General features: G+C 38.8%; 1 protein-coding gene across 1 annotated transcript; it reads left to right on the top strand.

Moving 5' to 3' along the window:
* Positions 1-12640: 12640 nt before the first annotated feature.
* Positions 12641-13687, top strand: LOC122722408. The gene has a single exon (XM_043953104.1). It carries the CDS (start codon positions 12641-12643, stop codon positions 13685-13687), a length of 1047 nt encoding a protein of 348 aa, XP_043809039.1.
* Positions 13688-20452: the final 6765 nt, after the last annotated feature.

Below are 20452 nucleotides of genomic sequence, written 5' to 3'. Positions count from 1 at the left end.
TTGAAGGTGTCTCCAATGAAAGGGGTGGTTCGTTTTGGGAGGAAAGGTAAGCTGGCTCCGCGGTACATTGGACCTTTTGAGATTTCGCAGAAGGTCGGAAATGTGTCGTATAAGCTTGATTTGCCTATGTCTATGGAAAGAATCCATCCAGTCTTCCATGTTTCGATGCTAAGGAAGTTTGTGTCAGATCCGAGTAAGGTTCTCAGCGAACCAGATGTGGAGATCCTAGGTGATCTCACGTATGTAGAACAACCAGTGCGAATCATTGACACCCAGATCAGGAAGCTAAGGAACAAGGAGATCCCGATGGTGAAAGTCCTCTGGAACCACCATAACATAGAAGAGTGCACCTGGGAGACACGGGAGTCTATGCTCCAACAGTACCCCCATCTCTTTTGAGGTTAGTGTTAGCTTCTTTTGTTCTTTATGTGCTTTATGTTATGTTTTTACTCTGTTTTGAGTTAGAGAGGAACATTCGGGGACGAATGTTCTTAAGGGGGGAGAATGTAATACCCGGCTAGACCCCGGTATCAGAATTCCTACGTTCCGGCGGATTTTCCGTTGGAAGTCGGGATTCGAGGATGTCAGAGCTTGCCCTAAGGGTATAAGAAAGGTTTTTAAGATGTTTTTTAAGTGTTTTTATCATGTTTGCATGTTTAAGAAAATTGAGTTTTGAAATGAAAAGGCCAAGGGGACAAAAGCCAGGTTCGGCCGCCGAAGGTGAAGTTCGGCCGCCGAAAGTTGCATGGTTTCGCATGCACGTTAGGCCGCCGAAGGAAGAGTCGGTTGGCCACTACAAAAGCCCCTTTGCCCGAGACTTGAGTGTTAAACACTCTATTTTTTGGGTCAAAGGTAGGTTCAAGCTCTCCTTGGTGTGATTTCTCATGTTTTCCTCAAATCTTGCATGTTTTCACTTGATTTGAGCTTTGTTTTAGAGATTTGAGCAAAAGGAAGCAAAGTTGAGCACTTGGAGATTTTGATTGAGTTTTCTCCTATCTCCAAGCTTGGATCATCAATCCTCTAGTTCTTCAAGAGGTAAGCATGGATCCTCACCTCCCCTTATGTTTAAAGCAAGTTTTAGAAGTTTTGGAAAGGTTTATAGCATGTTTTGGGGTATAAGCATGAGTTTGAGCATATGTTGCTCATATGCGTTTTGTTGTTGTTTTTGGGGCTTGAACTAGTTTTTAGGCCTCTATATGCATGAGATATGTTATATGTTAGTTCAGAAGGGTTGGTATGCATGTTATGGGTGTTTGATAGGATTTGGAGGCTGAGAGCATGAGTTGTGCTCGGATTCTGCCTTTCTGGAGAATCCAGGTTCGGCCGCCGAAGTAAGGTTCGGCCGCCGAACCCCTTGTGGAGGCAGTTTCGGCTGCCAAACCTTGCCCCCGAAAGCTAGGCTTTTGGGTGAGAAAGGGGCTTTCGGCCGCCGAAAGAGGGAGTTCGGCCGCCGAAAGTGCATGAGTTTCGTCTCTGGACGAGACTTTCGGCCGCCGAAGGTGCCGCCGAACATGCATGAGTTTCGTCTCTGGAGAGGGGTTTCGGCCGCCGAAAGTGCCGCCGAAAGTGCCCAGTCCAGCCTTCTTTTGCCCATTTTTCCATGCATGCCTATGATGTTTTAGAGGGGTTTTGGGGAGATAGTAGGAGTTATGTTTAAGTAAGTTTGGTCCTCATTTGAGTCCACCTGTGTAGGTACGGACCCGAGAGACCAAGGAGGCCCACAGAGTTAGAGTTACAGAGACTGCTCAGCAGTTGTCAGAGGTGAGTGGAACAGAACTTTATTTTCAAAGTTAAGAACTGTTTTAGCATGATTCATGCATCATTAATGCCATGTTTATGTAGGATGCTTTGCATTAGTATTCACCAAGTTGATGCATTGCATTATTACTTGTATATGTGGATTGGACCAAGGCGATCTCAATAGCCCATAAGTCTGTCAATATTGTATGTCCTGTGTGAGCTCCTTTGGGGCCGGGCATTTACCTTGGATGAGTCCTGTGAGAGCCCTTATAGGGTCGGGCACCATGAGTAGTTAGTGAAAGACCTGTGTGAGCTCCTTTGGGGGCCGGGCACTGACAGAGGGAGTTTTGGGATCATGTCCAATCCGAGATGTGAAATGTTTGTGCAGTGATGCATCATATGATAGCATGTTTTAAATGTGATTTTTTATAGATTCCGCTCACTGGGCTTTAGCAGCTCATCCCTCTCCCTAACCCCATTTTTTCAGGGCCTCAGAGAAGAGAAAGAGAAAGAGAAAGCAAGGGTAAAAGTATATGTAATAGTATAGAATAGTGGACATGATAATGATGTATAGTACAGAGTTTATGTAATGTATAGAAATGATGTATTAGTAAGTTATATAGTGAGTTATAGAATTGTGCTTGGCCCTAGTGCTTGTTATCCCTTTGCACATGATCCTTTTATGTTATATATGATTGAGATAATGTTGTGATGATGATGAGCTAAGCTTGGTGCATGGTAGTCTTTCTATCTCTGTAGTCACTGTATGGTACCATAGCAGGTATCACTCTTCGAGTGCATACAGACAGAGCATGCATAGTCCAGGCTTAGTGGAAGTTATACAGAAAGAAAAGATAGTCAAGCAAAGAAAAAAAAAAAAAGAGTAAGTAACAGTTTTAAGCTTAAGTATGATCATGTATGGGATTTATCAGGTACACAGAGTTGACAGGAGGCTTACTACGGGTCCCGGCGGCCTTAAGCCGATCTGGATCCTAGTGCCGGTGATGGTCCGGTAAGCGGGCTGTTACAAAAACATTTTATAAAAAACATGATTTTACCCTTCTAGAGGTTTTCGACATCTGAGATTCCACCGGACGGTAGAAATTCTGATACCGGAGTCTAGCCGGGTATTACAGTAGCTATATCACTCGGATCAACTCACGCTAAAGCGCTGGACAAGATCTTGGACCAGGGTGGTCGTCAGGGCGAGTAAGAAGAAAGCAAGGATAGCGCACGGCCAGCCTAGATAGAAGTTGACTTAGTTTGACAGATTGAACTAATTACGCATGGTTCCACTCACGAAAACCAATATGATTTACACTTTAGGACCGTGACACATTTCACAATCAGGCCACCAAAAGGATACACGCTAGGATAATGACCGGGTGTCAGTCCATATTAATAACATTTCCAAGTCATGATCGAGTGTTAAGTTCGATTTATTATTTATAGCCGCAAGGCAATTGTCATTTATGGGCAAGAGCAGGCAAAGCGATACGCGTATGGAAGGCTAGTCTAAACAAGCCACGTGCTCCAAATTATGAAGGCAATTGTCACTTTCAAATCTAAAGAATCAAAGACCAGTGGATAGACCTCTGATATTACACAATAATCGCCCAAAGTGGGTCATGAGTTGTAATCATGAGACAAGGTCATGTGGTAAGAGTTTGGTTAGCCAATACGTAGTCTCACACGTAGAGAGGAAGACCCAGACAACGTAACATCCGGCTCTTCATCAAGAACTTGCCCTCTCCTGATTATGATGAGTCTTCATATGAAGGCGAGTTCTCATATAAAGACGAGTCTTCACATATAGTTACTGTTAGCAGACACAATCCAGCAGGCTCTCGTTATGTGTGTAATCAGAAGATTCCTGACCAATTAGCCAGCGAGAACCTTTATTAACAAGTCGGTCACATCATTGTCAGATTACTAGAAAATACTATAATTAACCTCACCTCCTTATAGTATAAAAGCCAATGATCACAAAGACTAAGGTACACTATTCTCTCACACAACTACTCTTGAGTTCTAAATATTATACTTGCCCTTCTCTTTAACTTACTGACTTGAGCATCGAAGTGGCTGTCGTGGACGCCAACCATCTTGTTCTCTCTTTCTTGTAGAATTGACCAATAACCGCACAACTCCATTTTGACCACATCATCAATTTGATTTCATCAATATCATTACTATTTATTAAAAACGCTTTTAAAACTTAAAATTGAAAATTATAAATATGGGTTTTATTTTATCACTTATTTTTCTTTATAACTTTTATCAGATTATCATTAACAATTTTAAGGTATTATCTCTGTCAATTAAATTTATTTATTTAAATACATTTACATTCAATTAATTTATAATATATACTTTTATTTTTTTATTATAAATAAAAATTATTATTTAATCCATCTGATATAGAAAAATTCATTAGTTAACCTCTTGATTTTGAAAAATATATTAAAATATTAATGAGATTTTAAAATCTAGTATATTTTCCATTAGTTTTAATTTTTAAGTGTTTTGCTATTTAATTCTTATATTATAAAAAAATTCATTAATTGATTTTTCAATTTTGTAAAAATGTCTATTAATTAATTTTTATATATTGAGGACATTTTAGACCTTTTGTATAATACTTAATTGCTAAAATACTATCTAGTAAATTTTTAAAATTTTTTAAAATATTTTAATAAATTTTAAAAATTTAAAGATTAACTAATGAGTTTATTTATACAGCAGTAAGTTTGTTTTTATTATAAGTTAGATATACTTTATAATAATATTTTATTATTCATTTTTATGCACAATTATTTATAAAATTATTAATTAAAATACGCAAAGTTGAAATCATAATTACCAAAATTAATAATTTTGATGCTATTAAATTATTAAATAATAAAATTAATTTTTTTAATAAAAATGATTATAAGATCATAATATTATAATATAATTCAATTAAATAATAATGATAATTTAATTTTTAGTAATAAAGTAAATTACTGATTATCTAGAATATCGATGATACAGATGAAATTTTATAGTTATTTTTTTATTTTTCTTATAGTGAGTTAAAGTATTAAAATAATTATCATAATATTAAATCATTGCATAATAAGTTCAATTTTTTAAAAAAATTACGAGATAATGAATGGATGATTGTAATTTTAAAAACAAATTTAAAATGCGGTAATATTAATATTGTTAAACTTAGATTTATTTTTTTGCAAAAAATAACTTCTATTTAAAAAATATTTCATCTAAATATATAGAAAATATTTTTTTAAAAATTATTTTTATTATAATTTAAAAAATAAAGGAAATTACTAAATTTATAATATAATATTATTACTGAGATATTCAAAATTAAGAAATGACTTGCTCAATGAAATCAATTTTCTTAAAATTAATTTAGTTTACTCTTTAACCAGCAAAATATATTTTATTAACTAATTTTCTTATTATTTTATTGTAATTTAAAAAATGAAGGCAATTATTAAGTTTATAATATAATATTATTACTGAGATACTCAAAATTAAGAACCGACTTAATGAAATCATTTTTCTTAAAATTAATTTGGTTTGTTTTTCACTAGCAAAATATATTTTATTAATTATTTTTCTGAAAAATATTTTGTATGAAATAAATAATGGCTTAAAAGGATTTCTTTTCTTTTCTCAAAAAAGTAATTATTATATTTTTAAGAATTAACTTAATTTTAAATATTGACAATTTTAATATTATTTAAAAATTTAAACCTTCCTGGTGGACAAAATCACAAAAGAAAGAAGAAAGAAAAGAAGAAGAAACTGCTGTATTTTCTGCAGAATTGCTGAAGAGGAGATGCCTCTTTGCTGGTTTGGATGCTGCCCTTATATAGCTGGAGAATCCCAATTCCAATTTGATTAGGGTTTTGAAATCTCAATTTGATTTGATCTTCTTTGTAGTCTTTGATTCCTCTTTGGATTTTGTATTTGATTGAGAATGGAAATCTCTAAGTGAAGGGCGTGGCTCTTGGGACTGATCTTGTGGTGTTTGAAGTGGATTTGGACTTCTTTTCTTTGAATTTGGATTTTCTGCTCTTTTTCCGCTTCTGCTGTCAATTCCTGCTGTCAGTCTGATCGGGGCGGTGATTTGGGCAGATCGTTGCCCTGATCGCTTCCTGTGAATCAGTCCAGTTTTCAGCTTTCTGTTTCTGCTTGATTTGGGCAGTGATTTGGGCAAATCACTGACCCAATCAATTTTCTGTCATTTTCTGCACTTTTTCTTCAATTTTCCAATTTCTTTCTTTTCTGTAAAAACAAAGTAAAAAATCATAAATTAAGCTAAAAATTGTGTAAATAAGCAATAATAAATATAATAAAAATGTGGCTAAATTATGCTTGATCACCCATTACCATTTATCGACAGGTTACTAGACTCGACATCGGGTCACACAGTAGTTTCCTTTCTTAATGTCATTTCATATTACCACCAAATCATGACAGACACCGAGAATGTAGAGAAGGCTGCGTTCATTACAAATGAAGGAGTTTTCTGCTACAAGATGATACCATTTGGACTAAAAAATGCAGGAGCGACTTACCAAAGGTTTGTATCAAGTATCTTTAAAGACATGGTGGGATTAACAGTCAAAGTGTACGTGGATGACACAATGGTAAAGAGCTAATCCTTGGAAGGCTATCCAGATGATATTCGAAAAGTCTTCGATGTACTGGACAAGGTAGATATAAAACTAAACCCTGAAAAGTGTACCTTTGGGGTAAAACTGAGAAATGTTTTAGGGTATATAGTTTCAGAAAGAGCCATAGAAGCAAACTTTGAAAAGATTAGTGCCATCCAAAATATGGAAACACTCAAAACTAGAAATCTACTATTTTAGTGACTCATAATTAGTTGTTAATCAGTGCTAGGGATAATTTGAAGTCTGAGAACTGAATCTTTTCAAGTACGAGGAAAAGGTTTGATCCTTAATGGAGAGGATTAAAGACGGTCTAAGCAGCTGTGAGCTTTGCCAGGTGGCAAGAGGAGACAAAGAGGAGGCAGATGTTCTAGCCAAAATGGCAGCAACGGAAGAACAACACCTAACTCAACCATTTCAGTTTGAGGAAATGCACACTCTAGCAACTAACGAAGAAGAGTCTTTTCCCATATAAGAAGGAGAATCATGGATGACGGTCGTATACAAGTTTTTGATACAAGATGATCTGCCAGCCGATGAATTATTGGCCAAACAGGTAATATGAAAATCCTCTAAATATGCACTAATTGATGACTGGTTGTACAAGAAGTCCTCAACCCAACTATGGCTGCATTAAAAGATCTCAGATGATCACCCGTAAAGTATTCAGACAAGGGTATTACTGGCTAATGATAATGCAAGATGCGAGACAGCTTGTCTAGAAGTGTCGAAGATGTCAAGTACATGCAAAAATTCCAAGAACCCTGGGAGAGATGCAAGCAGCAATTGGAAGCCTCTGGCCCTTCTTTCAGTAGGTGATAGACATCCTTGGCCTCTTCTAAAAGACAACTAGTTCAAGAAAGTTTGTAATCATAGCAGTGGATCATTTCAATAAGTGGGCCGAAACTAAGGCAATGCAATCCATCACCACCCAACAAGCAATCACTTTTGTCAGCAAAAACATTTTCACTCTATTTGAAATTCCAAAGATAATAATCACCGAAAACGGAACTCAATTTGCAAGCTCCAGGTTTAAAGATTTCTATAGAAAATGGGAGGTTGATTTGAGGTGCAGCTCGACCTATCAGCCATAGACCAACAAAATGACCGAGGTACAAACAGAACCATCCTACAAGGGCTAAAGAAAAGGTTCGACAAGCCAAGGGCAACTGGTCTGAGGAATTGCCCCACATACTATGGGCATACAAAACAACCCCAAGGACAGCCACCAAAGAAACAACATTTTCTCTTGTATACAGGGTCGAGGCAGTTATTGATGCGGCTTACATCAATTATTCCTATGGAAATCCAAGTAATCAACTTTAGGATACAACACCCTGAGATTTTAGAAAATCCCGAAGAAATGCAATTCAATTTGGATTAAGACAAATTTCTACGAGAAAATGCCATAATTAGAATGGCGGTAGAAACAAAATGTCTAAGATGTTCAACAGTAAAGTCAAGCTGCGTGCTTTTAACATGGGGGACCTAATTCTTAAAAGAACAAATGTAACAAGCAGTAATGTCAGGTCTGGTAAGTTGAAAAAATTGAAAAGGACCATTTAAGGTCTCGAAGGTCATTTACCTAGGGTCCTATAAGCTGGCTAAGTTAGATGGTCGAGTCATCCTCTACTCATAGAATATTTATAATCTAAGGAAATTTAATCAATAACAGTTAACAAGGTATTTTTTATATGTTGTACTCTTCAGTGACAATGAAGGATGGGATTGCCTTTCTCAAAAAGATTAAAGAGATAAAGCAAGGCCACAAGGCAGATTCTGCCAGGCTAGTGCACAAGGTGGGTTTCACCAGGCCACAACTCAGGTGTTAGTCCCACTAATAAGGCCACAAGACGGGTTTTGCCAGGCCAGACCACAAGGCGGGTTTTGCTAGGCCATAATTCGGGTGTTAGTCTCGCTAAACGTGGCCACAAGGTGGGTTCCACCAGACCACAATATGGGCATTGGTTCCACCAATCAAAGGCATCTTATGTCAGGTCACAAGGCAGGTTCCGTCAAGGCAGAAGACCGAGTGTTGGTCCTACTAATTAAGGCATTCATACTAGACCAAAAGATCGGGTGTTAGTCTTACAAAACAAAACATCTTATGCTAGGATATCAGGCGAGCAACCGATAGAAAAAATCGTGGGTTCCAATCTCCAAAAGACGAAGGTGCTAATCAGAGACTAAAGTTGATGGGGAGAGACTTACAACCCAGCCTCAAGATGTGCGACTAGATGTAAGTCCCATATTATAAAATTTCCCTAAAAGCATTTCATGCTCAGAAGGCGGGAGTCTGCCAGGCCACATGTCTAGGTATTGATCCTGTTTTACTCCAAATTATTTTATGACCTCTAATCGAGTGTTAAGCCGGGCTTTTTGTAAATTTCGGGGTGGGGGAATTAAAATTTGCTGATTTGGGGTTGGGAAAAACTTATTGACGGATTTGGGGTTCGCCTGCCACGTGGCAGGCGAAAAGAGAGTTTGGCGCTTCTTTGAGAAGCGCCAGACCCTGGCGCCTTTCAAAGAGGCGCCAGATTAAGTCTTGGCGCCTCTTTGAAGGGCGCCAGCGTGGCTTGACGCCTCGGGAAGCGTTGCCCGGTGCTTCCCAGGTCACGCTGGCGCTTGTGTAAGAAGCGCCAGCCTGACTGGCGCTTGTTTAAGAAGCGCAAGCCTAACCGTGGCGCCTCGGGAAGCGCCAGATCAAGCTGGCGCTTCTTACATAAGCGCCAGGTAAGGTTGGCGCTTCTTAAAGAAGCGCCAGCCTGACCCAGGCGCCTCAGGAAGTTTCGCCTGACGCTTCCCGAGGCGCCAGTCTGTGTCCCGAGGCAGGCTGGCGCTTCTTAAAGAAGCGCCAGAGTCAGGCTGGCGCCTCGGGACACATACATGGCGCCTCTTAAAGAGGCGCCAACCCCCCTACCCCGACCCCATAAATAAAACCCTCCACCACCATTTTCCTGCTCCCTTTTACTCTTCTTCATATCCACCATTTTCTTGCTCTTCTTCATATTTCCTCTCCTTTTACTCTTATTCATATCCACCATTTTACTCTTCTTCATATTTACCTATCCTTTGACTTAATACCCCTCCACCACGAGTCTGATTTTCTCCTGTTCTTTCTCATATTTTCCCTCTCCTTTTATTTATTTATTTTTTGATAATTGATTTTCACACTTTTATATTATTTTTTTTCTGTTTTAAGTAACTTATGGCTTATATTTATGTTGTTTCAAAAGTTTTACGAGGTAAATTAGCTAAAAATAGAGTGAAAAAAATGTGGAGAGAAATATATAAATTAAGAGTAGATTCTGAAAATAATTTTTTTTCAACATATTTTATGGCTTAATTATTATTTGCAAGAAATAATTTGCTCTGGTTATAATATTCGGAATATAGAAATGATTAATGTTTTGATCGAAACAGTTCCGTTATGTTATTTTAAAATTTTAAATTTTATTTGGTCAAAACCCGAAATTAAAAATTATTCTGATATAGTTAATTATTATTTTTGTGTTTATGAAAAACTGGATTATGAACCTTGGATGCGTCTGCAACACAGTCTTCCTATTTTGCAAAAAGAATTCTGTAAAAGAGAGAATAGAAGATTAAGAGGTACGTATTTAGTTAAACTTAATATTTAATGTAATGTATATTTTTAACTTTATATTCACTTACTTATTAATTTCAGGAGGAGGTGAACCAGTTATAAAGCGAATCTGTATGACTATTTGGAACAAAGAAGGGGAAGAACATTTAAATCCGCTAAACGTTCAAGCGAAGGTCGCAAATTTGGAAAATGTAAAAATAAATAGAAAAATGAAAATATATGTAATGAGTTAGTATTTTAAATTTATATTATCTTTTTTATTTTAAAATGTATATTTTGTTATGTTACATATATTTAATGTTAATATTTTTATTCAAAATTTTTTTTGTTAAAATTTGATTGGATAATAACTTAAAAACTGCCTTTATAATGAAAAGTATATAATATAATATGAAAGTAATTGTTCTTAAATAATAAAGTTTTAAATTAAAAAAATATATTTAATTTAATTGTAATTAATTATAAATGCATTGAAAAATTAAAGTATATTAAAAATTATACTTTTCACATATGTAAAATATTAAACTTTTAATAAAAGAATTACATTGTAGTAAATTATAAGGTACATTACTATATAATTAATGAGAAAAAAAATTAATTAATTTTTATAATTAATAATAATTAATTTTTTGACTCATTTTAAAATTTTTATTTGAAGTATTATAATCACAATAAATATAAGACCAATAAATAAATAAAGGATTATAATTTGAAAATTTGTCATTTATTAATTAATTTGAAAGCAAAAAAGAAAAAAAATAAAAGTTGGCCATGCATGAACGTCCTGAATTCATGGCGCCACTTAAAGTGGCGCCAGGAATTCTCTTCATGGTAGAGAATCTCTGCCATGAAGAGACTTGGAAGAGTTCGTGGCGCCACTTAAAATAGCGCCACGAACTGTTCATGGCAGAGATTCTCTGCCATGAAGAGACTTCTCTTCATGGAGAGAAGAGTTCGTGGCGCCACTTAAACTGGCGCCACGAACTGTTCATGGCAGAGATTCTCTTCATGGAGAGAAGAGTTCGTGGTGACACTTAAACTGGCGCCACGAACTGTTCATGGCAGAGATTCTCTGCCACGAACTGTTCATGGCAGAGATTCTCTGCCACGAACAGTTCGTCTCTTCATGGCAGAGAATCTCTGCCATGAAGAGAGGGGCCGAACTGGTGCGTTGGGACACAGCTTCCTTCCTGGCGCCACTTAAAGTGGCGCCAGGATGCAGTCCCGAGGCGTGAAGAGAAAAGTCCTGGCGCCACTTAAAGTGGCGCCAGAATGCTGTCCTTAGGCGTACAACACTAGACGCCTCGGGACTGCTACAAAACCATCCTGGCGGCACTTTAAGTGGCGCTAGGATGCAGTCCCGAGAAACCTGGCGCCGCTTTAAGTGGCGCCAGGTTTCCATTTATACATCCCTCCCCCTTCCTCACGTCATTTACTCTCCCCCTCACAAACCCTCCTCGCAAACTCTCCTCACATTTACTCTCCTCTACTGTACTTAACTAACAATTTTCATTCCCATTTTCAACATACTCTCCTTTCAATTTTAAAGAAGTTGTGAAGGTTAGTTATATTATTTAATATGTTTATTCAATACTTTATATAGTATAATATAATTATTAGTATGCACCATTTTTTATTATATAATATATTTATTTCAATTGATGTTACTTTTAATTTTTTAATTAATACATAAGAACCATTGATTAGAAAAAATTAGACTTATCTTCATATTTTATTTTTTTTCTTGGTTGCTGCAATAATTTTAGGTTATTTAATTTTTTTGTATATTATAAAATAAGATTATATATCTCTATGAGGGAAAGGAAAACATGAAAGATAAAATATGTCTTAGAATAAAATATAAAATAAATAATAGAAATTTTTTTTTTCTAATTTGTGTTTATTTACAAATCTGCTGGGTAAAAAATTTGTAATATAAATTTAATTAAAATTTGAAGAGTTTTAAATAATAAATTAAAATAAAATGTCTAAAATGATGCGTACATTAAAAATTTAAGAAAATTTAGGATAAAATTATCCTTATTTTTTCAGAAAATTGAACTTTACATAGTATTTATATTTTATTTTACTTATATATGTAAAATGAAAATTATTTTTTACACAATAACTGTTTCACAAAAATATATTATATTAACAACTATTAATAAATAAATATAAATAATATATATATTCTTTTTAATGGCAGTAAAATTATAAGAATTATAAGTAAAATAAAATTTTAATTATTGTTTTAAAATTTTTAATTTAATCTTTATTTTGTGTGAAGTTATGTCATTTATTAATTAATTTGATTACATAATAAATAAAATAAAATATTTATCAAAATCGAATTTTTATAAATATATAGTAAAATTATAAAATCAAATTTTTATAAATATATAATAAATTTAACTGTTGATATTGCAGTTTGGGGTACAATCTTCATTGTAAGGCCATAATATCGAATTATTCAAAACAAAGAGGTATGAGCAATTATATTGCACTTAAATATATTGCACTTAAATATATTGCACTTATATTTTAGTGTTAATTAAATACTTAATTAATCTTTGTTTTGTTTGAAATGTCTATGATAGATTTGACAAAAATGAGTTTTCCGACTTATGGAATTGTACACTGGGATGATAATGTTATTAGAACCGAATTAGGTTACGACTATGTTGGTGGCCAGCACAATTTTTTTCGTATGAAACGAAGGTTGAATTATGAGGATCTTTTTATGAAAATAGTTCGTTCTACAAATTTGTTAGACAACAACCAATTCATATGCAAGATTGAATATAGGAAACCAATTATTAGTGGTAACGATTACAAATTTGAACTACATAAGTTGCTGAACGATGACGATGTAGAGATGATGTTCGATTACGTCAGTACATTAGGGTCTAACAGCATAGTTTTTTACGTCGATGTCGTTAGAGATATTTATAGAAATCAGAACGATGATTGTGCTGGTCCCTCTAATACTGATCCAAGAACGATGATTGTTAATGAAGTTGTGGATGAAGTTGTGGATGAAGTTGATGAATATGTTGATTTAGAGAGATTATCTGATTCTGACATTGACGAGTACGAAAGTGGTTGGATTGAGGACGACGAATTATTATCAGGTGATGATAATGTTGTTGCTCAGTTTACTAATCCTATTTTGCCACTAGTGCATCCACCGCCATTTTCAGAAATAGATTTTGAATTAATGCGTGTAGACCCTTATGCAAAGCCACCAACTGATATGTTTTGGAGTCCGACTATGGAGTTTTCTGTTGGGATGATTTTTCCAAGCAGAGATGCTGTCATGGCAGCAGCAAAGGAATATCATTTGCGTAGACATCATCAGTTTTGTTCTGACGAGACAAAGAGAAAAACATATAGCATTATATGCAAGAATAAAAAACATAACTGTAAATGGCATTTGCGTGCTTCAATGAAGGAGGGATCTGAGGTTTGGAAAATTGTATCGTATAATGGACCGCATACTTGTTCAAATCCAATGGTTGAAAAAGACCATCCTCAATTGGATAATAAATTTCTATGTCAATTTATTTTGCCTATGATAGAAGAACAACCACAAATTAAAATAAAAACACTTCAGGCAGAAGTTAGAGATAAAATTGGATATGAACCATCATTGTAATACCCGGCTAGACTTCGGTATCGGAATTCCTACCGTCCGGTGGAATCTCGGATGTCGGAGGCCTCTAGTAGGGTAGAATCATGTTTTCATAAGATGTTTTAAGGTATTTCATGGTTTTAAGAAAAATGGAAATGAGTTTTTGCATGAAAACAACCTTGAAGGAAAACTCAGGTTCGGCCACCGAACATGCATGCGTTCGGGAGCGCCTTTAGGCCCCCGAAAGCATAAGTGAGGAAAGTCCAGGTTCGGCCGCCGAACCTCAAGTTCGGCCGCCGAACATGGCATGCATGCGGAGGCACGTTCGGCCCCCGAACGTGGCCTGGCCAGCCACTATAAAAAGGTCCCTTAGCCGAAAACGAGCGAGCTTTTTCCCCATTTCCGGCCAAGGTGAGCTCTCCGCCGCCCCTCACCGATCTTGAGTCTTTTCCTTCAGATCTTTCGAGTTTTTCACTAGTTTTCATCTTGTTTTGAAGATTTCCGAGTTTTGAGCAAGTTTTGGAGCTTTGAGGTTCAAGAACTCAAATCTCTTCCAACTCCAAGTTAGATCGCCTCCACCCTCGATCTTCAAGAGGTAAGAGTCGATCTCTAGCTTACTTTATGTTTTAAGCAAGTTTTATGCAAGTTCATGGGGTAGAAAATGCATGTGTAGCTTATGTTGAGCTTATGGGTTTTTGATGTGATTTTGAACAATGTGAGTTGCTTGTGTGTTGTATGTAACGACCCAAAAATCGGACCGCTACCGGCGCTAGGATCCAGATCGGCTTAAGGCTGCCGGGACCCGTAGCAAGCCTGACATGTAACCTGTAAACCTGTATAATCCCATACATGATCAACAGCATGCATAAAAATTTAAAACTTTTCCTTCAAACATCCAACTCAACCTGAACATACACTGTACATAGTCATAATCATAATCGTGATCCCTCTGTGGGATCTCATCAATGCCCCAACGGGCGATACAACATGAGATGAGTTGGCTTTCATGAACATTATAAAACATTCTTGATCATGTAATAAAAGGGATACCTCATACACAATGTCAAGCACAATATCTAATCCTTAATATCATTACATGACTGAAACTGTACTTTTACATAACATTAATACATTTATCATGTCCACACTATCTATTACATAAAACAGACTTCATTACTCTTGTAAACTTCCTGGTCTACCCTGTACCTGCAATCCTGGGGAAATGGGAGAGGGATGAGCTACTAGAGCCCAGTGAGCAGAATAATAAAAACATTTAAATCATATGGATCATGGAATGCATCACATCACATCTAATCACATCAAGGATGAATTTGTCACCAATAGCCCTCTACATGGTCCAACTGTGCCAGAACGTAGAATGGGTCCTGGTCTTTCCCATACATAGTGCCAGGGAATGTAGAATGGGTCCCACTGGTCTTACATTCCGTACCGTACATATTACATCGTCATATCATAGATCGAGGGCTATGGATCATCCAACATTCATCCACATCAACATAAAAATATGCAATGCAACATATTCGTGAATTCTAATGCAAGCAACCTAATTCATCACATGGCATTCATGATGCATGAAGCATGCTAAAAAGTACATTATTTGCTTTAAAACATAATAGGTTATTCCACTCACCTCTGGATAGCTCTGACCAGACACTGGGGCAACAGACTCACAGCTGGGGTCCTCGGTTCCTCGGGTCCGAACCTACACAGGTGGACTCAAATGAGGGACCAAACAAACATGAACATAACTCTAAACTATTCCCCAAAACCCCCTAAAACATCATGGAATAATCATAGAAAAACATGCAAAAAAGGGCTGGACAGGGCACTTTCGGCGGCAGGTTCGGCGGCCGAAAGTCCCTCCAGAGCCGAAAGTCAGGTAGGTTCGGCGGCACCTTCGGCGGCCGAAACTCCCAGACAGAGGCGAAACTCATGCATGTTCGGCGGCACCTTCGGCGGCCGAAAGTCCCAGACAGAGACGAAAGTCTCTTTTCGGGGGCAACTTCGGCAGCCGAAAGGCCTGCCTCCCCAGCCATGTTCGGCGGCCAAAAGTTCCTTCGGCTGCCGAACCTGGTTTCTGCCAAAGGGCAGAAACTTGGCTCCCTTATGCATTTGTGCCTCCAAAACTAACCAATCATGCATAAACTGTAACGACACCAAAAATGGACCGTCACCGGCGCTAGGATTCAGGTCGGCTTAAGGCCGCCAGAACCCGTAGCAAGCCTGCTATACTCTCTGTGTACCTGAAAACATCATACATGATCATACAATTTTCTGTGGAAATAACAACTCTTTTCTGAACCAAGGCTTAACCTGTGCATGCACTATCTCTGTACTCTGTGCTCATGTACTCTGTACTCTGTATCCCTGACTCGAGCTTGCTCTAGATGGGTTAACTCATACCTGTTAAGCCTGGTTTTCACATACAAGAAAACATATATACATATACAGATCATGTACAAAACATACATCACTAGGTCAAGCACATTTCTACCTGTATACACAACTATTACATCTCTTTAATATTACATGTCCATTCTAAGCTATTACAAATCTCTTTACTCTTCCTGTACTCTGCTGAACTGTCCCTGTACACTGTACACTGAACCTGCAAAACTGGGGTTAAGGGAGTGGGATTAGCTCTATAGCCTAGTGAGTAGAACAGTAAAACATCTCAGTAAAATATGATCTCATGGAATGCACCATAGCACAGACAAGCCACATCAAGAGTAAACCTGTCACCACATAGTCCCAGTAACTCTGTGCCAGGGCGTAGAATCGAGCACCTGGTCTTCCTGTCATATAGATATATGTGTATATAACACCTCTGTACTTACCATTGCCAGGGCGTAGTCAAAGGCTCCTGGACTTTGCTATACCTGCCAGGGCGTAGTCAAAGGCTCCTGGACTTCTCTATACCTGCCAGGGCGTAGTCAAAGGCTCCTGGACTTCCTGTCTGAGACTATTGGATCATTCAGCATTCACCCACATCAACAAAGAATTATGCAATGCACCATATTCGTGGTTACGAATGCACTCAACCTATGGCATAATCATGATGCATGAGATATGCTAAAACATTCCATTGTGCAAGTAAAAGAATTAAGTTTAGTTCCACTCACCTCTGGCTATCTGGACTGACTGACTCTGCAGGCTCTGAAACTCTGGAGCAGTACTCACTGCTGCTCCCTCTGGTTCCTCTGGTCTGTACCTATACAGATGGACTCAAATGAGGGACCAAACAAGCTTATGCATAACTTTCTTAAATTCCCCAAGAAGCCCCGTAAACTCACTCAACTATCCATGCAAAGCATGCAAAAGAAAGCTGGACAGGACACTTTCGGCGGCAGGTTTGGCGGCCGAACGTCCTCTCCAGAGATGAAACTCAAGCACCTTCGGCGGCCGAATCTCAAGCTTCGGCGGCCGAACCCTTTCGGGGGCAAGTTTCGGGGGCCAAAAGGCACTCCAGAGACGAAAGTCTCTAACCTTCGGCGGCACCTTCGGCGGCCGAATCCCCCAAACAGAGCCGAACATGCAAAACTCGCGGGGCAAGCTGTGGCAGCCTAAGCCACCATGCAAGAGGTTCGGCGGCCGAATGAACCTTCGGCTGCCGAACCTGAGTTCATCCAGAACTCAGCCCCGACGGCAAACAAGCTCCTCCATCCCATCAATCTCGCCAAACATGCAACCTTCAACTCCTCAACACACATATACTCATGTATATGTACAAAGGGGTCCAAAACTACCTAAAAACCCTAACAAACACATCAAACAAAACACATAATCATGCTTACAAGCTAAACCATAAAAAAACACCCTTTGTCACCTAAGCATGCATCTCTACCCACACCTTCACTTCTGTAAAACAGTAAAACATGTGCACGATCTTCACTTACCTCCTGTAAACAAGAAGATGACCAATCTGAACAAAGAAAATGGATCACCGTCTCTTCAAACTCATAAACACTCAAAACTAAGCTTTTTCACTTCAACCCCTTCAACAACTCTTTGGAAACCAACCAACACTCTGCATGAGCTGGGCTTGCAAATAAAGCATAGGAGACGTGGCCAATCTTCTGGACAGGGTTTGGAGCCAACACCTGTCCAAAATGCTGACTAAGGAATGCTCAATAGTTGGCTAGCCATCTCAGCTTCGGCTGCCGAATCGCATGCAAAACCATGCAACATTCGGGGGCCGAACCTGAACTGCGGAAGCCGAACATTGGTCACTTTCGGCCGCCGAACTTACCTTCGGCGGCCGAACTTGACAAAAAGTCTCCATAGACTTTTCTCTTCCAACCTCAACCCAACTCAAAACAATTCAACGAAAAACCTTAAAACACATCATAACACTGTAGGAAAACACAAATCCTACCCTTTTAGAGCATTCCGACACCCCGGATTCCACCGGACGACAGGAATTCCGGTGCCGGATTCTAGCCGGGTATTACATTCTCCCCCCCTTAAACACATTCGTCCTCGAATGACAAACAAAGAAAACATAAAAAGGAGGAAACTAACCTCAAAACAAATATGGATACTGCTGGAGCATAGACTCCCGCGTCTCCCAGGTGCACTCTTCTAGATTATGGTGGTTCCATAGAACTTTCACCATCGGAATCTCTTTGTTCCTTAGCTGTCTGATCTGCGTGTCCAGAATCCGCACTGGCTGCTCTATATAGGTGAGATCCGTATGAATCTCCACCTCAGGCTCACTCAACACCTAATTCGGATCTGACACAAACTGCCGTAGCATAGAAACATGAAATACCGGGTGAATTCTCTCCATAGAAGCAGGTAAATCCAGCTTATACGACACATTTCCGATCCTCTGCAACACCTCAAAGGGTCCAATGTACCGTGGAGCTAATTTACCCTTCTTCTCAAAACGAACCACCCCTTTCATTGGAGACACTTTCAGCAATACCCAATTACCCTCTTGAAACTCTAACTGCTTTCTGCGAACGTCTGCATAACTTTTCTGTCTGCTCTGCGCTGTTCTGATTCTCTCTTTGATCATGGGCACCACTCTACTGGTCAGTTCTACTAACTCTGGCCCTGCAAGAGCCCTCTCTCCTATTTCTTCCCAGCAAACAGGGGATCTGCACTTCCTCCCATACAACGCTTCATAAGGAGCCATCTCGATGCTAGCATGATGGCTGTTGTTGTAGGCAAACTCCACCAGAGGTAGATGCTGCCTCCAAGAACCGCCAAAGTCTAACACACAGAGTCGAAGCATATCCTCTATGGTCTGGATGGTCCTTTCTGACTGTCCATCAGTCTGTGGGTGGAAAGCAGTGCTGAAATCCAATCGCGTGCCCATCGCACTCTGCAGACTCCGCCAAAAGCGGGAGGTAAACTGAGGTCCTCTGTCTGACACTATAGACACTGGAACTATCAGGAAAAGCCCACCCTGCAAACTCATTGGCGAACTCTCCCCATGACATGCTGTCCATTCGAGGCTCCACATAATTCTTAAACCATTCTCTGGCTTTCTTGCATTTTAATGTGAAACCTGCCATCTCAATGGCTCTCCTATCATCTGCTCCCAATTCACTGGTTATCATCCTAACTGCTCTGAGGTAATCAAATGGATCATCTCCCGTGTTGTATTTAGGAGCATCCAATTTCAAGTACTCCGTCATTTGCACCTTACCTCCAGATGAGCTAGGCTGATGGCTGTCAACAACAGGGGCTACTGGTTCTGGTGGTGGTACTGGGTCATTTGGTTCTGGGTGTGCTGCACTTGGATGGGTAGGGGAAGAGGGATACATAGGATATGGTGGATAGTAAGGATAAGGCATATATGGCATGTAAGGAGGATATGGCATAAAACTCGAGTACTCCGACATACCTCCCATCGGATACGCTGGATAGCCAAAACCTGAGGTCTGAGCGCCTCCCTGCGACTCTCCCATACCTTCCTCAAAGCTGCCTATACCCATGCTGTCATCTCTAGACTGATCAATCTCCATAGCTTCCCTCCTTTCCTCTGATCTTCCTCCCCTAGCTGTTCCTCTTCTGCTCTCGTCGACAGACCTTCTAGGGTCTATTGACGTACCTTCCCTGCTAGATCTCTGCGACCTTGCCCTGGGCAATGCAGGAGGACGAGCAGCTGGTCTCTCACTCTCTGGTGGGACTCCAGTCAATCGAGCTGATCGACGAGTTCCTCTCATCTTTACTCTGGAAACACAACATATAACAGAACACTTTAGCACATAAACATCACATATCTATAATACACATGCAAAACTCATGGCATAGCAGATAGGACTCAATACCCTATCCTAGTGGACATGATTTCCTATTGTGCTTGACCACTTCTACCCTGTATGAGCCCGCCACTGTCTCTATAGGTCCGATCATGTGATTCTAGGGCTCTGATACCAATCTGTAACGACACCAAAAATGGACCGTCACCGGCGCTAGGATTCAGGTCGGCTTAAGGCCGCCAGAACCCGTAGCAAGCCTGCTATACTCTCTGTGTACCTGAAAACATCATACATGATCATACAATTTTCTGTGGAAATAACAACTCTTTTCTGAACCAAGGCTTAACCTGTGCATGCACTATCTCTGTACTCTGTACTCATGTACTCTGTACTCTGTATCCCTGACTCGAGCTTGCTCTAGATGGGTTAACTCATACCTGTTAAGCTTGGTTTTCACATACAAGAAAACATATATACATATATAGATCATGTACAAAACATACATCACTAGGTCAAGCACATTTCTACCTGTATACACAACTATTACATCTCTTTA

This window comes from Manihot esculenta, chromosome 18 (assembly GCF_001659605.2).
Source record: "Manihot esculenta cultivar AM560-2 chromosome 18, M.esculenta_v8, whole genome shotgun sequence".
Taxonomy (NCBI): domain Eukaryota; kingdom Viridiplantae; phylum Streptophyta; class Magnoliopsida; order Malpighiales; family Euphorbiaceae; genus Manihot; species Manihot esculenta.
The sequence above is the reverse complement of the archived record's forward strand: the minus strand, read 5'-3'. Positions and strand labels throughout refer to the sequence as shown.